The sequence below is a fragment of the Coccinella septempunctata genome, chromosome 8 (assembly GCF_907165205.1).
Source record: "Coccinella septempunctata chromosome 8, icCocSept1.1, whole genome shotgun sequence".
In the NCBI taxonomy this organism is placed as follows: Eukaryota; Metazoa; Arthropoda; class Insecta; order Coleoptera; family Coccinellidae; genus Coccinella; species Coccinella septempunctata.
In genome coordinates, this window is record NC_058196.1 from 21,859,769 (window position 1) to 21,882,572 (window position 22,804).

The following is a 22,804-nucleotide window of genomic DNA, read 5'->3' on the forward strand; positions in this document are numbered from 1 at the left end:
CTGGATTCTGAAAATTGATCCCCAACTTCCTTTCCGGACAAAGTATAGTCACTATCATAAAAGCAGTCGCTTGGTCTTGAGAATTTCACACTATCCACATATAGGACAAAAATCGGAGGTTATGCAGCTTGTTAAACCATTTACGAGTTCTAAATCAGCGAAATTTTTTGTTTGGGTGATTTATGGTGGAACGATAGTTCATTTTGACGAGTTCTACTTATAATGCGCCATGCGCCTTTTACAAAAAAATAACATACCTTCAAAAAATGAGATATTTATTATAACATCAAATCAGTATTTTATATGGGTGTTATGAAGGATCTAATATGCGCTGGGGCTTATGTCCCTGTATTTTTAGGTTGGGATGTTCATTATTGCAAAAAATCTGATTCTAAATATTTTCAATACTTCAATAATTGAAGACATCTGAACTCAAATTTATAACAGAGGGTTGATGCTTAAATCTGAAAAGGAAAAATTACGGAACCATGGCCCACATCGACGGATATAGGATTGATTGATATATGATAAGAATTATCATTGTCAAGACATATTGACCATACACAACAACAAAATAATATAAAATAGGATATAAACATCTTTTTCTTCTTTTATTATCAATTTTCAGATCTCATATCATATTTATTTCCTTATTTCATCCTTTCATGGCGTTGTGCATGTATTTATGTCTTCTATATTGTATTTCTTATTCAATTAACTGTATGAACTCAACATTTTTTTTCAGATAGCTACCTATGAGATTTTCGGTCGCAGGTCTTGGGTTAAAGGGGATTTATTTTTGTTAGTAAATGAAACGTCCATTTTCTTTTCGCTATATTTAATCTTTTTTTATGATACAACAATTTAACCGCAGTATTCTCCAAAAAATTCCTAGAAAATATCGCAGTGAATAAGTTGGAATCCTCTATATTAGATTGGCCATTCGAAAGAACAGAAAAAGCAGATGATGAAATAGTACAATATATGTATATATATATTATATTATATAAAGGCACACCTATTACATCAACTTTGAATAAATAATCTATTTTTTTTTATTTCGTAACACTGATTTTGTATTTCGTAAGGATGAATTAACATGAAAAGCATACTAGAGAATTTATTGTTCCATTATATATCCACTTTGAATGACGAGAATTGATAAAAAATATTACAATTCGATGTAGATGAACAAAATACAATCATTGAACTACGAATATACCAATCCCATTCCATAAAAATTATTTCGACACTGGTACATTACTTCTTTTAGATATTGTGTTAAGGTATATTCATTCCATTTTTCCGTATATCACACGTTTGTGAATTGTTTCAGCATCAACCTTATACTTCATTGGAAAATTTCCTAATTAAATTTCAAAGGACTTCAATAGTTCTCAATACACGATTTCGAAAGTTGGCATAAAAAGCTTACAAATTATTGTCTTATAACACCTGAGATTTCAACGTACACATTGCTTTTATTCATTTTTCGAAAGAGGCATTTCCAATCTAGAAAAGCTAAACTGCTAAAAAAATACCAAGCTTCAACTGTTCAAAAACGAAATCGAATGATTAATTTTAGATTTTTTCCGAAAATTCACAGTAGAACCAAAAATCAATCTATCACAATGTTAATGAATGTACGACCAAATGATAAATTGAATTTCCGATTCAATATCAATTTTATATGAAGAATTTTATATAAAGAAAATCAAGTTTTACTCAATATTGGTCGATCAAAAATGACGTCGAAATTATTCAATTTGACGACTCAGTTGCTTTTTGATCATATAATCAGAGTTTTGTAAAAACCAAGATGAAATACGAATTATTAATCATTCATAGATTGCACCTGTAACAACAACAATAAATGAGAATTTATTTTCCATTCAAAGTAGATTATTCGAACAATAAACTCTCGATTTGAAAGGATCTCTTTTCTCACAAGCATGGATAACATAGTTCAGGAAAAGAAAGTTCTCACTATAAATTATATAGAAGCCGATTGAGAGAAGAACACCTGATATTTGCTACCAATCTATTGTTTTTTCAGTACCTGCAATAAATGGCAAAAAATTTATTGGCAAAATAACAATGTTCAGGTGCCTGGTTGTCCGTTATATTTCAGAAAATTCAACATTTCATCTCTCCACGTAATATGAAACTGCTCAGTCAAAATGAATCGGTTATTAACAATACCTTTCTTGAAATCAGAAATCATGTTTTTGTGATGATTGTGAAAAGTGGATTATTTTGTTGGTGGATCATTATGCCTGCCAAAAGATATAATCATAAATATACAAAGGGTGTAAATAAGAAGTTTCGAAAAATATGGGATGATTGCTTGTCAAATAATAGTGTAGAGGTCTTTTATATGAAATGAAGCAGTCCCTAGTGATACATACACACCGCTAAAGATGCTTGAAAAGCAATTTTTAATTTTCTGACAGAAATGAGCATACATTCTAGAGGAGCGAGGAGGCAATAAAAAAATGTTGTTGGTGTTCTCCTAAAATGTCAACATGATATCCGCCTACTAGACAAGTTCGAAGATCATTCCAGCCTTAACGCCTGGCGCTATGTAGCCATTGATAAATTATCTTCTTCCCAAAAAGTGTTTCTCGGGAAACAAATTTTAGGGGTTGTTTTTCTTTCTATTATAGAGGAACACCACCAAATTTTTCTTATTTTCCTCTCGCTGCTAATCTGCTCAATTTCATTTCAGTTTTCTGGTTTCCAAAGGAAAATTGAAAATCGTTTTCCACGTGCCATATTCAGAGGCTGCTCAAAAAAACTATGAAAGACTCACGCTATTTTTTGATAAGGAATCATTTTTTTGCATCTCTAGGATACCTCGTTCGTTTTGCAGTAGTCAGTAGTGTAGTGTAGTGCTATGATTTGATGCTCGATGTCAAAAGCAACACAACAGAGTAAAACCGGGTTTCCATATAAAATGCAACCGTTGACCACGCTTTAATATGTTATATTTTCAGAAACCGTCAAAATTGAAATTCGGGATAGTCACATTCATTTCAGAAACCGTCAATTGGGATTCAAATCGATCGCATTCATTTCAAAAACTATTCAATTTTTAATCAAATTTTTCATACATATTTCCGAAATCGTCATTTGTAATTCAGAAAGTACCGTAGATTCGGGTGACTTGGGACTATTGCTGAATTCAACTCGTCATATTTTTGAAATGGTGACCTATTTTTATCTGATAAAGAGGTTCGAATATGCTCAATAACTCTAGACTATTGATTAGGATATATACCATGCTTCAGAATTCGGATATAAATTTTGAAAAAAATAAAATATACTGGTCCCAAGTGACCCACCGATTTGGGAGGCTTGGGACACAAGTTAAAATCTATTGATTTCTCAAATCTCGAATGAAAAAAGTGGCTTGGGACGGTTCATAGTTTTGAAAAATCAGAATTTGTGATTATATAGTTTAAATTCGGTAAGGAAATGAAATGATAGAATCCTATAAGAGCGAAAGTAAATATATTGCAACTCAAATCTAGAAAAACTGAATAAAACAAGGAAACCTTGATTTCTTTCATTCTTTGGTGATTTCTTTGTGGAAATAACGTAGATAATAATATCCTGCGAAAAATCGGCATATTTCCTGCTGCCAATGCGCCGCTTGTATCTATTCGGCATTGTCCCAAGTCACCCTATGAAACAACAAAATGAATGAATGAGATCCGTGTTGCCGTTTGATTTGTAAACAACCTTGTTTCATGACATAATATCTAATATCCCAATATTCCACGTAAACAGAAAAAAAATTACACATACACAAAGTGAAACACATATACAGGACACTAGAAAGTATAAGGGCCATAAAAAACGCGCTTTTACTCTCCTGAATTCGTTTATTTTTTCTGTCAATTCAAACGCTCTGGTCACGGCAAACTCAATAGAAATTAATTGTTAAACTAACCGATAAGACTCTACACAATGTTATAAGTTTGTCCCTTGACTCATAAATGGTAAGAAACAAAGAAATCTGCAAGTTACAGGACTGTCCCAAGTCACCCGAATCTACCGGTACACGGTTTATGCGATAGCATAAAGTGCACATCTCGCCTTCAAGAAGCTGTCGTTGCCATTTATGTTCTGTGAGAATAAAAGTTTATGACTAACAATTGATTACTTTCAGAATCACAATTGATATTTTCTGAAATACAATGGACAAGTTCTGAAAAATCATTGTAATAAATTTTACTTATTCGAATTACATTCAATATTTTCTGATATAAACTAGACTAATTTGAAATGAAAGTGATGTTTTGTGAGGGCGAACAAACGGCAATATTGGAAAAGATCTAGAAGAAATATGACGAACCTTGAAGAAACCCAGAAGAGAAAAATACTCAACCTGCTCGACATAATCAACTGAATATCCTCATTCAAAATTTGTAAATGCATGATATGTTTGTTCAGCATATTCATTTAAAGCAAATTCATCGATTCATCTTCTTTTTTTACAGTACGTAAGTATTCCACTGACGAATTCTCAGCCAGAACCACTTCATAAATATGAATTGTTCAAAATTAAACTCATACTTTGGAACTTTTTTGAGTAATCGGAAACATCAAGTGTTCTTTAAAACTAAATATTCAGCAACACTAAGATTCATCACAAAGTTTATCAGTATATAAATTATCAGAAGAATAAGATCTGATACCAATGGTTTTTCAAAACGACAGCTGTGCTAATACTGGATGATTCGATTCTTCAAAGAACTGATGTTCTCTAACAATTTGAAAATAAGGAAAAGCAGTCATGTAGAACTGAAGCATTATTTTGTAATATTTCCACAGACCATATTCGATTTATTCAAATGCATGGACAAGGCATCATCATATTCGAATCATCCGTTCACAGTCCATTCGCTTTTTGGTAGAAAAATAATCATTGTTATTTCAAGCTCATAAACACACTCAATGCGAATTCGTTCAAAAATATTAAAAAAAGAAAATTAAATTCTTATTCTATATTATTTCACATGAGGAGATGAATTCCAACAACATGTTTCAAACAAATTTAGTTCAAACAATAACAAATTATGGTGTCAATAATTAGGGAAAATTAAATAATCAATTACTCATTGCACTGAATTCACAATAAAAGTGACATAAAAACATTCTTCAACCCACATTCAAATTGCACACTTGAAATATACTGCTCAGTGCAGTTGCACAACATTTACCCTTCCCGTTTCTAATTGACTCGCTACATAACCTCAATTATGCAAATAAGTACGCGTCTACGATTCTAGAAAACTTGGACAACAAACATCTTTTTATATCTCTCGGAACATCTGCAAAATTTCAAATTAACTAACAACTTTTAATTTTGTAATCACTGCTCAATTTGCGAAAATGTATACAAATTATTTAACTTTTATTGCTTCTGATAGATACTTTGTGCATTTTATATTTTGGACAATTGTGTTTACATATCATTGTAATTTTATTCTGTGAGAACAGTAAAAAATTAGTGCTATCAAAGAATCAATTCGAACATCTTACTTTATGTAGATTTCTAGAAAATGTTAAATATGCGAGGAAATCATATTACATAATATAATGAAATATTATAATATATATTAAAATTCATATATATTATACATATCATTAAAACCACATTAAAAAATCACACCAAACAGCAAGTTTATAATTAGTACCAGATTCAAGATTGAAAAAATTCTTAAATATAAGTATCAACCTTTGATTACACGACGAATGTGATGGAATAAAAGCTTAGTTTAGTAGGTAATAAATTCATTCTACATAAAGCGAGATTTTCTAAAAGTACACAGTTACCATCGCTATGGATCAAATGTTTTGAAAGTACATTCATCAACTACCTAAATCAAGCGACACTCAAATCGTAATTTACGTTGATTTTTTAATACTATACCAGACTTTATTTCGACAAGAGCAAAGATAATTCAACATTAATGCGTTTTACAAATATGGAGAAATAACCTAACATTAATTGATGTGTTTCAACATGGATTTTTTTCCTAAAAATATACAATTATAAAATAAAAGCGGGTAAACATTCTTAAAATTATTCAACTATGCTATATTCTGAGAGGTAGTATCAAGAAAATATAACTTTCATCAATGGCATGTTATCGCAGTTGCCTTTAAGCACATGATTTGGACTTCCATTACCAAAAATTACAACATAAAATTTTAAAATTAAACATGAAAATTATATACATGAAAGACTTAAAACCGACTAATGCAATCTTAACCTCGCTATGGATGATGAGGTAGAATGTTTCAGAAATTGTTCAAGCAATTTCATAAAGATGCCTTGAATGATCCCCCTTGGGGTCAGATATGCTATGTATTGAAATTTAGATTTTTCGTCATTTCCGAAAGCACCTATTTATATATGGAAAACTTTAATGTGGACAAATCTACCAATGAAACAATTTACTATGCGCTACATTTCTTCTACTCTACCAATATTTCATTGTGGACTGAAATTTGACTTCAAATGGAAACTTATTACTGAAAGGACGGGGATTTATTATTTGTACACATATTCATGGTACATTCTCTATTCCACGGATTCTACATCATATCAACCACTCGATTATTCCTCAAGTTGTTAAGTTAAAGTATCAATAATTATTTTGAGTTTTCACGAGAAATAACAAATTGATTTGTATGAATAACAGATGTTTTAGTGTTGTAACCAAGCTCAATGTAGATGGAAAAAAAGAAATCTAGGAAATTATGTATTTAAGCTTGAAAATTGTACTATTATCATAAAATTTGTCCAATTAAAAGTTTCACAAATATAAACCTGAATGGTTTCCAGAAGAGTTGGTAAGTGAAGAGTGAACTAACAAATGTTATTAGGATTTGCGGAATATATATCATAATAATTCACGTTTTAGTTATTTGAATCTCTATACTTTTCAGCTTTCCAGAAATCGGAAAAAAAATTATGACGATTGAACAAATTGAAAAATACTATCAACAAGTTTCTGAATACATTCGAATAATCGTTCCAAAAACAATTCGAAAGAATAGAAAAAGAATCCGAACAAATTGCTGATAGAACGAAAATTACTCAGGATTTTAAGTGAGCTCAGCTAAAACATTGCTATTGAACAATGACTTTGAAATATACAAAACAGTATATATGGCATCGCAACCGATTTCCTGCTAATCTTTTCAGACTTTGTTCTTATAATAACCAATTCATAAACCAAAATTATAACTAGAAATATTATGAAAAATGTTAAATAAACAGCAGGTAAGTATATTGTCTCATCAATTCTCAAAAACAATATAATAAATTTTAATAGGGAAAATAAATTCGCTAAAATTTTCTTATTGAATAATGTACAAGAAATTGCTATTAATAGTAATAGGAAACAAATTATATGAAGTAACAATATTTTAACTGGCAGCGGATGGCACCAAGAGAAAACTAAAATTTCATTGGTAATCTGTTAAGATTAAGACTATGGATATTACCTTAATCTTCATTGTTGGTGAAGTAATCCGATGCATTGCCTCTACATATTGGGCAGGTTCTATTAGACTGCAAAAAAAAAACAATTGTTTGGTTGCGAATAGAACAATCATCATTCTTCATCCCTAGAATTCGTATACCATAAGAGGTTGCCTAATAATAGTTTTTTACCTAATGAGCTCCCATTCGAATCATTGAAAATGTTTGTAGCAACATTGAATTTATTCTATAGTCTTCTTATACGGAGTGTTTTCAAAGGTGAGGCTTTTTTTTTAACAGAAGGTAGAATCCATCAAAATGAGTCGTTTAACCAAAAATTGTCTATATAAAATATCCAAAATGGCTGAGATACAACCGCTAGAAATCGCGACAAACTGTCATTGAATTTCAAGTACGGGACTGTGAAAGGTGACTCCGGCATCGCGAAAACGAAACAAAACATAAGGATATGGCTGGACAATTAATGGTTCAGTACCAAGTTCATCGGATTAGATGCATCAGATCACTTTTGAGAGAATCATAATTGTTGTATCGTGAAATTTAGGGTGAAAAAAAAAGAAATTAAGAATTGTGACTATTTATTTTCTTCAAAGGAACTTTCTGTTGTGTTCGAAAAGGTTTTCAATTATTCATGATATTATTGAAACTATTTCTTTTTGTCACAAGTACTTTAAACTTTATATTGATAATGATACTGATGCTAATGAATTTATGTAAGGTGCAAAACTTGTATCTTGCTCCTTGCGATGATCACCATTTTTTATTTTGGAGCACGACTCATGTTCTACGCCTTCAATAAATCAATTAGTAGCTTTGTTCGTAGAGTAGTTCACAACGGTTGTGAACTGTACAGAGCAAGCGCAATTCCATTTTAGGGTAGCGAAAATCCAATTACGCCTGCTCTGTAGAGTTCACAACCGTTGTGAACCACCCTACGAACAAGCCTATAATCACTGTTGTGTGATAATTTTCAGATGGATCAGGTGGCGCACTTGTCTGAATAGGCCTCGATAGAACCCTTCCTTATGACATGACGAATTCATAGTTTCTTCGGCAAAATTGTGTTCATGAGGTAGGAACTGACTGAGTCAATCTAACTGAAAAAAGCTGACTACCCCAGTGCCATATAGCACAAACTGTAGAGCAAACTACTTCGAAAAATTATAAATAAAAATATTTTTGAATCAACTGTGTTTTTTTTTCCTCATACGGCGAACACTGGTATATCTAGAGGAAGACAGCAACAGTGAATTCTGCTGTTTTCTTTTTTATTGGTTCAAGCAAACTGTACACAAACTGCCGGAATTTGTCAAGCAAATACCCGGAGCAACACAGTACTCCGCGTACACTGCACTGTACTGATGAGGGACACTAGCCCTAAATCCGGTCTACAGTTTGTTTGTATATATTTTTCAGCCTCTCTGGAATTCCTTCGCTAATTCATGATTAGCGCATATCAAATATTGCCGTGATTTGTTCCTACATCGGTAAATGGTACTTACTCTTAGCCACTTGTCGATGCACTTCGCGTGGAATTCGTGTGAACATGGCAGGACTCTGAGCAATTGGCGCGCCTCGAAATCGCACATACAGACAACGCACGACGTCTGATCACCCTGATGCGTATCGGCATTGAATTTGTAGCTGAGCAACGACTCGATCTCGAGCTTGCCGAGTCCACGCGGCTTGGCCTCGCCGAGACGTTCTGCCAAATTGAGCAGGGCCTCGTAGTTCTCGGTTTCCGTTGAATCCGTGCTGCTGAGATCTGCCTGACTGAACGGGGACATTGGCTGGTTCGAGAACATCGCCCTGAAATAAACAACAAGATTTACATTAAATCATCTGTTATAAATCCTTCAAAAAATCGTATCTCCTTTCAGGAAGTAGCTATTGACGTGAATTAAACAGGAAAATGTTAAGAAGAGATCAGGTTTCAAAAACTCATTCAAAGACCCATTGTGGCGTCACTAATTACCTCCACAGGGTGTTCAGAAGTTTACAGAAAATTTCAACTTTCAGTTCTACCCTGTATACCATCAAATTCAATTGAAATTCCTGCAGACTCGACTTCAGGTGATAAACTAGATGAAATAGGCTACAAATACACTGCGCAAAAAAATTGACGCACATTCTGAAAATCTCAATTTTAATGAAAGTTAACTCTACATTGACTTTATAGCTTATTTTTTATGTTCTCTCGGGAAGGTTTTGAACGAAACAAGACACATTAAATGAAAGAAAAATTCAGGATTTCACCGAATATTATGTGAAAGAAGAGAAATGAACAATTTTCAAAATACTGAAATGCTGATAAGTGATTTAAAACTTGGTATTTCCACCCCTTGCGTTAATTACAGCTCGGCAACGACGGTTCATACTCAAAATGAGTGATCCTAAAATGTTCTGATCTAATCCTTCCCAGATTTCTCCGAGTTGGATTCCTAAGTCATTAAGAGTAGCTGGATGATTTTCTTTCTTCTCAGCCGTCTATTGAGGTTGTCCCAAACCTGCTCAATCGGATTGAGATCTGGACTTCTTGCTGGCCATTCCATTCGAGAGACTTCAACCTCTTCAAGGTACTCCTGAACGATGCGCGCACGATGGGGTCTGGCATTATCGTCCATAAAAATGAAATTTTTATGCTCTTCAAGAATGCTCCTTATATACTTATCAGCATTCATAGCTCCATTATCAACGACCACTAGGTATGTGCGAGCAGTCAAAGATATTCCACCTCATACCATAATCGATCCTCCCCCGAAACCAGTAGTATTCAGGAAATTGCACTGAGCATATCTTTCATGTGGACATCTGTATACAAGGGAACGTCGATCACAATGGTAGAGGCAGAATCTAGACTCATCTGTGAAGAAAACTCTTTCCCAATCGGCCTCTTCCCAATGGATATGCTCTCTCGCAAAATCCAAACGCGCCCTTCGATGGGCTGGGGTAAGAGCTGGGCCTCTTGCCGCGACACGAGGCCTTAAATCATATTCTCTGAGGCGATTTCTTATTGTCTGAGTGATAATTTGCACCTCATGAGTTTGATCAAGCTGAATTTGAAGGAGGCGAGCGGTTGCAAACCGTTGTTTCAACGAAGAAACTCTCAAGTAACGTTCTTGAATGGCAGTTGTTACCCGTGGTCTACCCTGTCCTGGTCTTCGGACATTCATACCTGTCTCTCTGAATCGCTGCAACATTCTGGACACACTTGTATGGGAAACTTCAAACCTTTCTGCAATTCTTGTGTATGTCCACCCTTCTTCTCGCAAAACTACCGCTTGGGCACATTCCTCTTGGGTCAAATTGCTTGTTTCGCGTTGCATAGCGATCGAGTGTAGGAAATCAAACGAAAGAAAAACTATTGATCACTAGAATTAATCGAGAACAACTGATTTTAGAATGGAGCCAATACATTCAAAATCTGATAATATCATCTTTTTTTATTCCTGCTGGGAAAAAACATCTGTATTGAAGGAAACCGTTGAAAGTGGATAACATATGCATGCATAATTCTGATAAATATAATTATCATTGAGAACACCTTCAGTTGTAGAATAAATTTGAGATTTCCAAAATGTGCGTTAATTTTTTTGCGCAGTGTAGTCTCCTTTTCTTTGGCACATCAGGTATATAGATTATTACAGGGGTCAACATAGTACTTACAGAAAATGTAACAAAAATCCGGGATACTGCGTCGCCATAAGTGGGGGATTATGATGCCACCGGGATCTCTGCGGATGAGGATGGAGTCTGGTGTGCGGCCTGTGTTGATGCTGCCTAGCCCTGGCGTGCAACAGTTCCAACTGCTGCCCTCTAGGTTCAGCGGAGAGGAATAACGACGCAGGCGCGGGAACCTGAAGCGGCGATACGTGTAGGGGCGGGGCGCCGTGTAGGTTAGAGTGGGCGTGAGTATGATGGTCATTTAATAATTCTATCTCCAATGTATCAGGTCTCTGTAACAGAAGAAATGAATTTATAATGAGAACTAGTCCGCTAATTATAGCGTTATATCAATAAGTAATGGTAATATCTACAGGAGGGGGGAATCACATGTTAGATACGATACTCGTTTGTATTATTATTGATATCTCGGGGAGCTGTGGAACCCTATCTTCAAAGCTAAGATTATTTCAGAATTTGAGTAATAATAACTTTTATAGGTTATATTCAAATGTTTCATTTTTATGAGAGTATGTTACAGTTGATACTGAAGAATGAAGAGTTTCATGGAAAAAATACTTTAGTGAATATATACAGGGTGAGTCTTTGACTCGTACAAATATTTCAACAGTAGATTTTTGAGGTCAAAAGAAACACTTCTTTCCGATACCATTTTTTCCAAATCGGCTCGCTTTAAAAGATACGGGCTGTTGAAAACCTATATAAAAATGGTATTTTTAGTTCTATCTCACAAACGGTTTCATCGAATGAAATTAATTTCGGAATAAAGTTTTTCATATATTTGATTAATCTTTTTCGAACACAAGACTTCACCCACGTCTTTCTGTTTTCTCTCTATGATCATTAAGTAACATAAAAATACCAAATATTCAAAGAACCCAACTCTTGAAAATAAGTTGGACGCTATCTTATGAATATTTGAACGTTTTGTAAAATAAACGTATTCTTCATATTTCCTCGTATAATCAACCGTTTTATTTTCAAAAATCAAAAAGTATCTGTGAAATTTGAAAAATTGGGTACTTTGGATGTATAAAACTCTGTTTAAGAGATCCACAGATGTGTAGTATCACAGATTTAGATATTTATTCTGAAAGTAATTTTGTTTTTCCAGGGGTGGCACAGCTCATTACCAAAACTTAAAATGGCTATATCTTTTTATCAGGGCCGAATCGGAAAAAATGGTATAGGAAAAAAGTGTTTCTTTCGACCCCAAGAAAGTACTAAGATATCTATCTTATTCAAATCAGGAATTTTTCATATACAGGGTGAGTCTTCGACTCGTGGAGCAGCTAGATAGCTGCTCCAGATTGTTAATCGGTTGTTCTAGAGGCATGCCCAAACATGCTCAATGCAATTCATGTCTGAAGTGCGAGCTGGCCAGTCGATATTTTCAATAGTATGAGCTTCCATCGCTTCATAAACCAGACGATGACGCTGAAGGCGCTGCGGTCACTTTCATCAATCAAAATGTCTCTGTGCGACCGTTCAAACAAACATCACCCCATAAAAATATGAAAATTCCCCCAAAGGTAGTTGAGGGAACCATAAATGGTTCTTTATGTCTTTATTGTCCCTCCAAACAAAAATGCGTCCATCGAAGTTGACCAAACAAAATCTGGAATCATCCGTAAATAAACAACTGCAATCTGCGGTGGTCATCGGCCCAAAGCCTTCAGCGAACTCATGCTGTGCTCGCCTACGTACTTTTAAACCAAGAGGATTTCTGAAGGATTTTCTTTTGTTTGTTGTTTTTCGTATAAATCGTCTATACTAAATCTACGTAATTTCTTCACACATACATAAGCCTGGAGGATGAAATTCTAGAACATGTCAAGCAGTTCAAATACTTTGGAAGCTTCATAAACACTAGGGCTAACCTGGACACGGAAATCCACAACCGTATCAATTCGGCATCACAGGCATTCTGGAAGCTAAAGGACAGATTGTTTCAAAACCATGACCTCAATCTGAAGATCAAGCTGTTCACAAAGAAGTGGTCCTCCTCACGCTTTTTTACGAAAGAAGCGGAAGCTGGATGCCCTACAGGCGACATATTAATCAGCTTGAACAAACGCAACAACGTCATCTAAGATGAATAATGCGCATCAGATGGTTCCACAAAGTTTATAATGCAGAAGTCTTGCAGCGCGCGAGTTGTATAACAATTAAGACTCAAGTAACGAGGGCCCGACTCTGTTGGAGCGGCCACATTCTGAGTATGCAAGACACAAGACTCCCCAAAATAGCTCTGTACGGCGAATTCACAGAGGGAGCTCGGAAACAGGAGGCCAGTATAAGTGGTTTAAGAATATACTGCATCAATCCCTAAAATCAGGTTATGCCATTCATAACTGAGAACAACTAGCGTTAGACAGATCACAGTGGAGGTATTTAGTCCACTGTTATAATGGAGACTCGAGAAAAATACAGCAGCGGCCAGATCTGTTTGGTGACTATCCATGCCCGGAGTGTGGAAGAATCTGTAAGTCACGGTTGGGTCTCTTCAGTCACAGGAGGGAACACAGTGGCAAGTAGCCCTAAGAAATTATAAGTTTGATCGCACCGATAGTTTTGTTTTTGAGTCTTTTTGTAGATTTATTCTCGGTAACGGGATACAGCAATGAATGAATGACGTAATTTTTCAATTCCATAAGTTGTATTTGCCGAAAAGCTACGTAGACTACCGCAATCAGTACTCGTATAATGAATTTTTCGGGATAAACTCACCTGTGTAGATATATGCGGATGAGAGAAATGCTGATTGGAGATAGATAAGGCATTCGACGTGGGAAAACCTCCGAAACTTTGGTGTGGAAGACAACTAGGAAACTGCTGGGGTAACAACTGATGTGGGGCGGCATAGACGTTGTGCATATGGCAATTATGCATGTGAGGCGGGGCTCCGGGTGGGGCGTTGCAAAGCGATATGTGTGGCGGTGCTGGGTAACTCCAAACTGCTTCGTGGTTCAGGGGAATGGTAACCGGAACCTGCAAGAAATTACCAAATTAAAAAAGACTATCTTACACCCGCGCTTTCCATCGCACAAGTCGAGTTATTAGAATAATTCAAGACAGGATTTTTCTGCTGTTGGCCCTATGCCAACAAATATTGTATTGAAATTACAAAGCTACACGTTGAGCTGCAACTACTCAGTCGGCAACCCTGTAGACGCGTCGTACGTTAGCATACAGTGTTGCCATTTTCCCTACCTGTCATGACCATCATTCCACTGTTGAGTTCCCCAGAACAACTTAATCTTATACCTACTATATTAGTATAAATTATAAACGTAAAACATACCGCAAAGAATCATTCAATAATAACGTACCTGATTAAGATCCATTACTACGGGGGACTGGTGTGGATGAGCATGTCCAACAGGCGGAGGACTAGGGAGGAAGGTTTGATGATGAGTATGCTGGAACTCATTTCTTTCCCTATACCTTGGACGACGTAATGGCGGGCTTCCCTAAGAAAATATAGGCGATTTAGACTTTATTTCATTTGAAACCATGCGATCAATAATAACAATGCAAATTTTGCACATAAATCCAGATTATTCGAGGATTGATATCTTTACCTGCATGGAATGATGAGAAGAAGAAGGAAGATGCTGTCTGGGAGACCTCCTGGGCGGTGAAGCCGGTTGAGTATTCAATTCGATATGATGTCCAGAACGAGACAAGCGCCTTCGTTTACGTGAGGGACTCTCGCTCTTAATACTTTCATCGCTAGCTTGCCGATAATACTGAGGTGAATGTTGTTGGAAGTTGACGGGACTTACGCGAATTTCTAGAATATAAGAAATTTCTGTTTACGATTCATTTCCAGCAGCATCCACAATAACCCAAATATCCCAGGATAATGATTAGAAAGTATAATAAGCCTAAAAACAAAAATGCGTTATTACGTTATGTTATTGGAGGTTATTTGGATTTTGACAGGACTTACTTATCAGCTTTGTTTTGGTTCGAACTTGAAGCGGTTCCGAATGGGTTCGAAGTAGTGGAGCAACAATGGTATGGGAAGCTACACGCATGCTACGGGCGAGCTTAAGCTGAATAAATAAATGTGCGACTGTTTTGAACCGCTCTGGAACTATCGTAAAAGCGAACCAAAACAGGCCTATTGGTTACTATTTGTTGACAGAACTAAATAAATTCCAGTTAACGAATAACTTCCAACAGCTGACATGATAACCCAAATAGCCAGCAATAATGATTAGTAATTGCATTAATCCTAAGAACCCAAATGCAATATCACGTGACAGTATTTGAAACTACTCATCAACTAGAGTACCCACTGAAGTCATCACCCTTTTGCAACTGACGACTCACAACATACAAAATAATTTTTTTTGTTGCCTTCCACTTTAATTTCTCATTAATTTATTTATTATAATGATAAAACTGTAAATCGAACTACACACATTTATTTAAGTGTGAACAATGCGTATCAGTGCGGGGGAAAATTAGGACAAGATCTGTTTGGACTCCAAGGAATTTTCTACATAACTACAGGAAACTGCCTCATTGGTAATCACAATAAAGCCCATCTTGATATCTTTCTGAAACGTCTACTGTGAGACCCTCCTGTTCACTATTTTCTGGCATCTTTGTACGCTATTTCATAAGGAATCTTTGGGTGCGCCGTGAACTGAAAAAGTTTGGGAACCCTTGATCTAGATTGGTCTAGAGTAGTGTCAAGACAAAAAGCATCTAAATATTAAATCATTATAGAAGTTCAGAAAGATGGTTGTATACATTTCCTGTATTACGAGATACATACTGTATGTAGGCCGTACCAAATCAGCATAATGAAGTATGAACCTCGTACCACACTGATATATGAATCGGTTCAAAATTGCACAGCGCATTATGTGCAATTTGTAAGTGAGTACAAGCAAAACCTAAGAGAGCCTATGATACTGGTTTTCTAATAACGGAATTCATACACGTTCTCGGGTTGTAGGGTCTATTTTATCGATGATCGTTAGCTTCAAAGTTTTATATAGGCTTGTTTTTTGAGGTAATAGCCCGTTTTGGCGAGTTCCATCAAATGAGTCACTTAAAAAAAAACCCTGCTTATATAACATAAGAGGTTATATTGGAGTGATCAGTAGAGAGAAAAATAATACATATATAAATATTACCTTATCTTACCTCAAAATGTACCTATACCACTTCAAGAAATCATATGAAATTCAAATAACTAATCATGACAGAAACAATAAGCTAATAAAATTAATTAAACTGAAACTGGGAAAACGAAATATTAGAAAAAAAAATGAGAAGTCATTACTTCTCATCCCAGGTAATCAGAGTACTCTTAAAAGTACACTATAAGTATTTTCCAATAACTCATTGTTCTGAGGAAGACCAAGACTTGTTTGATGTTGGCCTGTAGCCTTATTTCCTAATAGCTCAAATTCCACGGAATGTTCAGGTTTTTGGATGAAAAACAGCATAAACTCGCCTAGAAATTTTTATATTTTTGGACTGTCAGAAACTGTTTGAGGTATTAACAAACAAGTCTATGAATTACCAATAACTGGTTCTTATCATTGTTCAATTTGAAGTACAATTTACTTGACTTCAAACTGCATTCGTAATCAATGCTAAGTTTCCATCCTATCTGAAACCATATATCATATGATTGTGTCAGTCATCACGAGATAAGTTTTTTCCCATTCCTTTGCGATAATTCAGATAACAAATAATCTAGGGTGGTATTAGGATCTATTTTAGTAATAATTTTTATTTATTTTTTTTTTCAACTTTGTCATTTTGAAAGTTTGGTACAGGTAATTTTTAGTTGACCGCTTTATTTTGACCAGTTCTACCTTCTGTTAAAAATATAGCCTCTCCTTTAAATTCACCCTGTATATTTCATTGATACATTTGACCCAAATGGCATGATTTCCGACAAATTTAAATTCCCCACCTTTCAGGCGCTCCCACACTTTTTCAGTTCACCCCTTATAAATTTGGTATTTTGTCTTGGCGTACAGAGCAAGCGCAATTCCATTTTAGGCTAGGGAAAATCCATCTGCGCCTGCTCTGTACAGTTCACAACCGTTGTGAACCACTCTATGAACAAACCTATTGGCTTGAAGGTAGGGTTAACCATACGGTTACCAGCTCGCGGGTAAAAGAAGTGGGTGTTCTGCATCCGACTCATAAGGTATTGAGTTACCCCTTCAGTATAATAAAGTTCAATAAGCCGATATTCAGCTGCAACTCTTATAAAGTAAGCAAATTTTCTTCTCTTTTTTTCGTAATCTTCATGATTGTGAAGTCGACTGTTAAATATTTGTTGTCCATAAAGGTTATAACCATTTTGCGCGACTTATTCAATGCATCCCTGAATACTCATCCAATATGATGAATAAAGTTCCTCTGCAACATTGAAATTTCCCAATCAAGAAAATTCCATTTGGTCTAGAATTTTTCGAATTCTCATGTTTTTTATTTAGTCACTCAAATAGAATGAGTCAGTAACACCCGTCTGCGACTAGTTATTCGCCATAAAAAAGTACACAGGCCAAACAATATAACGACTTCACTTTGCTGAACCAACAAATCCTCTTATAACACGAATATTATTTTTTTTAAATAATTTTCTGGCAATTTCTCAATGACATATCTCAACATGAACAATTTAAAACATAAAATTGATATCAATGAATTCATGTAAGCATAGATCACGTCATAAGTTCCATTTTAGCGGAGAGAATTTCCAATATGTGGTGCTATCTACAAGTAAAACAAATCCCAAAACCTCATCTAATCTTTCAGTGTTTAAAACTACAAGTGTTTGGTGTATAGAACCTACACAATCTCACAAACCATAACAATGGAACAATTTTAAAATAATAGCACTCAAAACAAAGCAGTCTACACAGAACTACACAAACGAGAAAAGCGAGTGCAAACCAGTTAAAAATAACGAAGATGAAGATTATAAGAGAGAATCTTATTTTTTCTAGGGGTGTAACAGTTGGAGTTTGGTGACTTCGTCAATATTGTGAAAAAGTAATCAATTGTCTACATCCACATGATTTGACCTATCAAAGATGAAAATCGTCATTCTTGAAAATCAAGCAGAAAATTTAGAGATAATGTGGATGTTTAATGTAACAGTTCTGTATTTACATAAAAGTAGAGTCATGAAAAGCTTAGTGAAAATAATAATTATCGTCAATGCTGATCATGATTGTGGACTCATTCGCCTTGTTTAGAGAAAATCTATCCTAAGGTTGAGATAAAAGAGCTAATAAAACAAGGATCAAACAAATTGACAGATGGCGATCACATGATTGCCATGTAACAATAAGGCTTTCTATATCAAGGGATGAACTTTATCTTAAATTAACTCTTTCGATTCAGCATCAAGCACCGTATTGATGGTTAATCTTTTAATAACTGTAATAACAAATGAAAACACTGAGAGAAGAGCGAATAGGGAAGCTGGATATGTAACATAAGATTGTGTTAGTGTTGTTAGGAGGGTTAAATGGGATATGAAGGGTTGGTTCAAAGTGTTTTTCCCCAACTAGCATTTCTATAGATATGGCAGATGAACAAAATGCAATAGTACTTAAACTTTATTGAAAAACAACAAATATATTACAAATAACAAAAATTCTCACCCCTTGTATGGCGTCTTTGCAAATGAGGAGGAAATTCCATCAGATTTCTTTGATGGGCCGCATCCGGAGTAGGATTATTCAGCATCCCATTGGAATTTTCACAGATGTGCAAAGGCGGGGTAATTCTTCTACGATCAGTATGATTATTTTGGTGTCTCCTATCCCCATAGTTGGGTAAAACTGTGTGTCTTCTTTCCTGCATTGGGTGACTTGGGAATCCATGCATAGCTGCAAGAAAAAAAATTTTACTTATCAATACTTTTTCGCTAGAGAATTGCTCTTCAGCAAGAATTGCTCTTCAGCATGAATATCTATTTGATTAACAGTTGTTGATTTGACATAAATATCAGTTTGACTTGAGTTGTGACATGAGAATGGGCATAGAAATTATCCAATGGGTTCATTTTCCACTATTTCTGTTGATATTTGGCCAAACTTGACATTGCACATAGTGTGTAAAAAGTAATTTTAAAGTGTGTAATTCGTGTGATCAGTATTTACATTTTATTTATTTTCAATTTTTCATATGGAGAGAAACAGAATGGATAAATAAAATTCCATCTGTCTTTCAACTTGAATCGAAAAAATTGTTGGGCTATGTGGAAACATTTATTCAAACATTCTTCAAGAATACGTAATATAAGTTGCATGCAAGATACTTACTAGGATTTTCTGGGGCATAATGTATGTGATTATTTCTTATTGCAGGGCTAATTTGGGAGGATTTTGGATAACCAAGCGGAAAATTATTCTCTTTTGGACTGCCGCTCACATTAGATGTTTCCCTGTAAAAAAATCGAAATCATAATTTTCTTCTCAACTTGAATGAAAATAATTGAATAATATCTTCAGAAGGTGAATTAACCTGTATTACTAATTCAAACTTGAGATTCAGTGGAAGAATTCCCGAACTTCCTGTCGAACACCAAGAAAGTGTTTGAAACCTTCTGAATAATAATATGTCTGCAGTGATTTGAAAAATTTGATGTGAAAGAGAGATAAATGATTAAGACAAGGTATTTAAAGTGCTTCTGAAATTTTTTAGCCGAAAGAGACTGTGAACATCAAACCAACGATGACACATTGAACAATTTTTGTCAATAATCTAGAACAATTTTATTGCTTTTCTTAAGTATTTTTCTGTCATGAGGTAGAACGTATTCATAAAAAATTGCATAGAGTGAGAGAAAAACGCGCATGCGCAAGCTGGGAGGAAACCATTCCTATTTGCTGAAAAAAGGTCCTTCAATAATGAGACTTGGACAACTGTTTTTTTTTTCTGAACCCTGATTGAGTCACAGGCAAAATTAACCTAAGACCTACAGTTATCTTTCAAACAACTATAGAGCCATTCCAACTTCTAACCTCACTAATTAGCTCTATTCAGATTGTTGAGTGTGAAGAAGCTCTAAAATATAATAACATTAAATCAGTATTTTTTATTGATGTATTCGGTTAACTTTTGTGGATGTCTTTGAGCGCCATCTATGTATCAAAAATGGAAGATTACTTGAAGGGCAACAAAGTACCTTGGCAATTATCTAGAAGATTCTATTCGATAGATTTTAGTGCTATGTACTTAAAACAAAACAATCTGAAACATTTCATAAGTGGGACTCAAAGTCCTGAAAATAATATATTTGCATGAAGTTATCTGATTCATTGTGGATGTAGATTTCCTGATTCGCTGAAAGGGCAAGTAATGCTTAACACTTCAACAATCAGTTATCTGGAAAGGTGTTACTTGAACGAACTATACAAACAACTAGCAGCAGTTTATTGCTTTCACACAGTCCTGGGGTGATTCATTGTTAAAGATGCCAATGTCTGCAGACCATTGAATCTGAGTAGAATGAAATCGTATCTACTGATGTATTGTAACAATTTTTAAGTGCCTTCCTAATAATGTCAATTGTTAACTTATTTTTGAGGCATGTTTGTCCTCAACTTGATATAATAAGACCTGGTTGCTCAGTTGGGGATAAAAGTTAATCCTAGATTAATTTTGACATTTCCGTTCAATTCTGTTATGTTAATCTAGGATCAACTTGAGTCTCGGCTTAATTCTGCACTGAGCAAAGGGCCTTAGTAATATGTTTCCCTTCAAAGTAAAGTACGACAAATATTATACTCGTAGGACCTTTCATTCAAGAATCGATAGACTTTCTAGATAGCTCCTAGATAATTATCAAGATGAAAATGGTAAGAATTATCTTATGTTGTGAAATAAAATTCAGTTCAAAACACCTACTCAAATACTTCATTTTGTTATGAATCATCCATTTGTAATTACTAAGATCTTGATAAGACTATTTCCACCCAGTTGCGTTTCAATCACAGATGAATAATAATATGGATTCAATTTTCAAATAACATACTGTAAGACATATTATCAAATGAAAAATTTCCTCCAAATATGTGAATTTGACAATGCAGTGACCAAAGAATTTTCATCTATTATTCAAATAAATGAGTCACAGTGGAGACTTATAAATATAAATAATTGTTTACATGCAAATAAACGACCTTGCATGTGACATTATCAAATATTTTTGCAGATCATTTTACACCTAGGAATTAGCTGTTTTACTATGTTTTAGAGTATCTCAAACTTACCCACGGTTGAAATTGGTATCATATTCTCTACCATAATCTTTGGTATAACGATTGGTCCACCTTGTATGACCATGAGAACGACTTGGATGGTTGTTTGTATGTCTGCTAAAGGAAGATGAGTTTCTTCTAGGTTGATTATGATTATTGGAATTCATTTCCTTCATACACTACAAAGCATATTCACAATAAAACGTTTAATGGAGAAATTCGGAGATAACCTTGTAACTTGTATACAATCACTATTGAGCAAGACTGAATAATTTCCTATCTTATTGTGGTTTTATTAGACTATTGATCCAGTTGAGATATTATGCATGACTGTCTGCTTAGTGGAATAAAAACATCACGAAGTGAAATAAGCCTTGAAATTGTCATGAAACACTTGGCACAAAACAAACTTTGATAAAATTCCCAAAACTATTAACTACGTAGGCTTAACTAACATCCTCCTTTCCAACAAATTTCTCCTTTTATTTTGATTACAATGAGGAGTGGAAGGCGCAAGGCCTGGTGGGAGGAAATTGAGTGAAAAGTGAAGAATCCATAGCTGACTGACATATGAAGCTGCGTTCCAGTTGAAGGAAAATGAATTTTCATTCAACTTCACCAGATTTCAAGCACTGGTGAGATTGTTCGGAGTTTTTGTTTTACATTATTTGTGACAAAGCTTCAGGATCGTCATTCATGGATGCACAAAAATTGATTTCATTCCAGGATTTCCAGGAGTTTAGAAGAAACTGGTGGAACCATTTTCTTTAACGGAGATTTTTTATCGAAGCAGTGGCAGCTCTTGATCAGTTTATTTACGCTTTCTTTTTGACCGTTTGAGCAGCTCCTGGGCAGCTCCGGTGCATCTCACTCGAGCACCGACGCGTTCTTTTTGATTGGGGCGTGAAGCACCGGAGCAGCTCGCGTTCCCTTCCCCTGCCCCCTCTTGCACCAACCGAAATGCTGGTGCACGTCGAGGGCTTGAAGCCCGTAAACAAACTTTTTGGTTATGTTTACATATGTCAACAAATATTAGAAGTCGTGTATTGTTGAAATTTGTGGATTAATACTATAAAAAGGCTGTAATACACCTTATGGACCACCTAAGATTGATTTTTTCGTCAATTGAAGCTGTCAGTTAGTTTTTTTATTGAGTAAATGAATAAAGAATCAATGTTAGATGGAATTAGAACTGAATGATTTCGAATGAAGATAGGATTCGTTCTTTCAGGTTTGAAGAGTGAACTAATCATTTTTTTCATGAATGCATAATTTTTAGAGATCGATCAAATGAATAAACGACAAGCTTCAGTTTAGTAGCGCCCATCAGTGAAAATGT

The 22,804-nt window shown here is 34.9% G+C and overlaps 1 protein-coding gene across 3 annotated transcripts; it reads right to left on the reverse strand.

The window, feature by feature from the left end:
* Nucleotides 1-821: 821 nt before the first annotated feature.
* LOC123318448 (RING finger protein 44) lies at nucleotides 822-22,017 on the reverse strand. 3 transcript variants are annotated; one of them, XM_044905068.1, is made up of 11 exons: nucleotides 21,696-22,016; nucleotides 21,478-21,644; nucleotides 19,525-19,646; nucleotides 18,862-19,089; nucleotides 14,791-15,002; nucleotides 14,539-14,679; nucleotides 13,937-14,197; nucleotides 11,189-11,478; nucleotides 9,025-9,331; nucleotides 7,525-7,591; nucleotides 822-2,059 (listed from the first exon to the last, which is right to left on the reverse strand). In XM_044905068.1, the coding sequence occupies exons 2-10, from the start codon at nucleotides 21,639-21,641 to the stop codon at nucleotides 7,526-7,528; spliced, it is 1,791 nt and encodes a 596-aa protein (XP_044761003.1). In that variant the 5' UTR covers nucleotides 21,642-21,644; nucleotides 21,696-22,016; the 3' UTR covers nucleotides 822-2,059; nucleotide 7,525. The 3 variants fall into 3 exon arrangements, with proteins under 3 accessions (XP_044761003.1, XP_044761002.1, XP_044761004.1); XM_044905067.1 differs by lacking the exon at nucleotides 822-2,059 and having other exon boundaries at nucleotides 4,998-7,591; XM_044905069.1 differs by lacking the exon at nucleotides 822-2,059 and having other exon boundaries at nucleotides 4,998-7,591; nucleotides 21,478-22,017.
* Between the last annotated feature and the right edge of the window lie 787 nt (nucleotides 22,018-22,804).

Coding starts and splice junctions, on each gene's coding strand:
- LOC123318448 (XM_044905068.1), bottom strand. CDS start 21,641: ATGAAGGAAATGAATTCCAATAATCATAATCAACCTAGAAGAAACTCA. Junction 19,647..21,477: donor GATACCAATTTCAACCGTGG/GTAAGTTTGAGA, acceptor ATTTTTTTACAG/GGAAACATCTAATGTGAGCG. Junction 14,680..14,790: donor CTTCTCATCATTCCATGCAG/GTAAAGATATCA, acceptor ATATTTTCTTAG/GGAAGCCCGCCATTACGTCG.